General features: G+C 28.6%; 1 protein-coding gene across 1 annotated transcript; it reads left to right on the forward strand.

Moving 5' to 3' along the window:
• The first annotated feature begins 1,240 nt into the window (after positions 1-1,240).
• LOC113852722 (pathogenesis-related protein 1-like) lies at positions 1,241-1,757 on the forward strand. Its single transcript, XM_027483073.1, has 2 exons — positions 1,241-1,526; positions 1,561-1,757. Exons 1-2 carry the CDS (start codon positions 1,241-1,243, stop codon positions 1,755-1,757), a joined length of 483 nt encoding a protein of 160 aa, XP_027338874.1.
• Positions 1,758-2,337: the final 580 nt, after the last annotated feature.

Raw genomic sequence — 2,337 nt, forward strand, 5'->3', positions numbered from 1 at the left:
GAAGTTTTGAACTTCTATATATATGGGGAAAAAAATCCATTCTCCATTTTTTACGATAAATAATAATAAGATAAGAAGGAAGAAATTAAAAATATTAGAAACTATCGTACAAGAAAGTGAGTTTAAAATTATTATTGTTCACATCTATGCGTATAAAAAATTATGATATTTAGACATTTATTAAGCTTATATATTTAATAACAAATAAAAAGAGAAGAAAAAGAAGTAAAAGATATAATTAATCATGTAACATGATAAAAGAAAAATAAAAAATGAGATAAAAACAGTATAGGTATTTATCCATGTGCATGCATATAGACACTATTTGATTTTTGGTGGTTGATTTTGGAATTACGGGTAATATATTCCAACGTCAATTTGCCATAACGTGATTGATAAGCGCTTTGATCGCAAATTGACTTGGAAAAAGTCATCAGTCGTTGCTGACATTGCCCAATTGGATAACCCTTTTTGAAAATGAACAATACGATTTACTTACATTTTCTAACATACTTTTTATTATTAATTAAAAATTAAAAAAATATTAAAAAATTACATTATGAATAAAAATAATATTTTCAGAATTTTTATAATTTTCATAATAATAACTAAACATATGTTAAAGAGTATATTATTAATATTTATATTCACTTAATAATGGCTAAGACTAATTAACTAATGAGTATAAACCTAATTTTTTATTTTATTGCTGTCGAAAAACAAAATCTAAATCATTAAGATCATGATGTGTCATAAATTTTATATTTTATTCTAAAATACTTATAATATTAATTAATTCTTATACATTAAATAAATTAATTAATCTATTTATATAGATAAAAAAATGAGTATTTTATTAAAGACTTTTTATAATAAATAAAAATAGTAATTGATATATTTAAAAATATAATTGTATTTTTATAGTTAGAATAAAAAATAAGATGAGAAGTATAATACAATTATTTTTCATGAAAGCTTAGAGTCCTTGCAGCCTCTGTCCCACCCAAAAATAGATTGTTCTTATCTAGAAAAGAAGCTAATCTGTTATGTTCATGACCTTTAATTGCAGAGTGTGGTTATTTACTTGTTCAGCCGCCTCATTAGTTAAATGTCCATTTGCAACATGTGAATGTTCTCTCATGCAAAGAGCAAATCGATCCAACCCAAAACTCTTTTATAAATAGGCTTCTAACACAGTATACTTATTAGCCATCATTGAAACATTCTCGTACCGTGTAACATGGGTTTGCCTAACTCAATGATTCCACTCATGGCTATCCTCCTAGGCATAGTATCACTATCACAAAGGTCTAATGCACAGAACTCACCGCAAGACTACCTGAACGCTCACAACACAGCCCGTTCCCAAGTTGGGGTAGGGCCCATGACATGGGATGCAACTGTTGCCTCTTATGCACAAAACTATGTGAACACACTGAAAGGAAGCTGCAAGCTGGTGCACTCTGGGGGTCGTTATGGAGAGAACCTTGCGTGGAGCAGTGGTGACCTCACAGGCATAGCTGCTGTGAACCTGTGGGTGGCAGAGAAGCCAAATTATGATTACAACTCAAACACTTGTGTTGGTGGGGAGTGCCGCCACTACACACAGGTGGTTTGGCGCAACTCAGTGCGTCTTGGGTGTGCCAAAGTGCGGTGCAACGATGGTCGCAGCACCATCATCAGCTGCAACTATGATCCACCTGGAAACTATGTTGATCAGAGACCTTATGATATCAGTCCTTTCCAAGTACCATTGACCTTCAACAATGGTTTTGATGTTAACTAAGACATGTTTAGCTGCCTTGGAAATTGGAATAAAATCAATGTATGCCCACTCCAATTAACTCCAGCATTAGTTGGATCAATAATATGCTCAAAAATATGTTTTACCAATATTCTCAACATATTCTTTTTAAATTGTTAAATAAAATTTAGTAAAAACAAAAAATATTAAATTAGAAATAAAAAAATAATTAAATTTAATTATATTAAATTTTTAATAAATTTTAATTAATAATTAAAAATATATTAAAAATATCTCAAAAAGTGTATTGCAAGCATTTTTCATCTCTAAATACATGTATCATATGCTAGTGTTAAGCTCTATCATAAATTAAAAATTTTATTTATTATAAAATAAAATAATAATTATAATCAGATTGATGAGTCAAAGTCAAAATTTAAAGTCAATTAAAATAAGATTGGGATATTGTTTTTTACTCACTCTATAAAATAGAAAAATTCATGGATTGAGTTAAGTGAATTTTGAAATGAAAAAAATACTCAACCAATCAAAATTTTATGAGCTGTGTTAGGTTGATTTAAAAAAAAAAAAAA

The sequence above is a fragment of the Abrus precatorius genome, unplaced genomic scaffold, assembly GCF_003935025.1.
Source record: "Abrus precatorius isolate BTA unplaced genomic scaffold, Abrus_2018 Scaffold10, whole genome shotgun sequence".
In the NCBI taxonomy this organism is placed as follows: domain Eukaryota; kingdom Viridiplantae; phylum Streptophyta; class Magnoliopsida; order Fabales; family Fabaceae; genus Abrus; species Abrus precatorius.

Coding starts and splice junctions, on each gene's coding strand:
- LOC113852722 (XM_027483073.1), top strand. CDS start 1,241: ATGGGTTTGCCTAACTCAATGATTCCACTCATGGCTATCCTCCTAGGC. Junction 1,527..1,560: donor CCTCACAGGCATAGCTGCTG/TGAACCTGTGGG, acceptor GCCAAATTATGA/TTACAACTCAAACACTTGTG.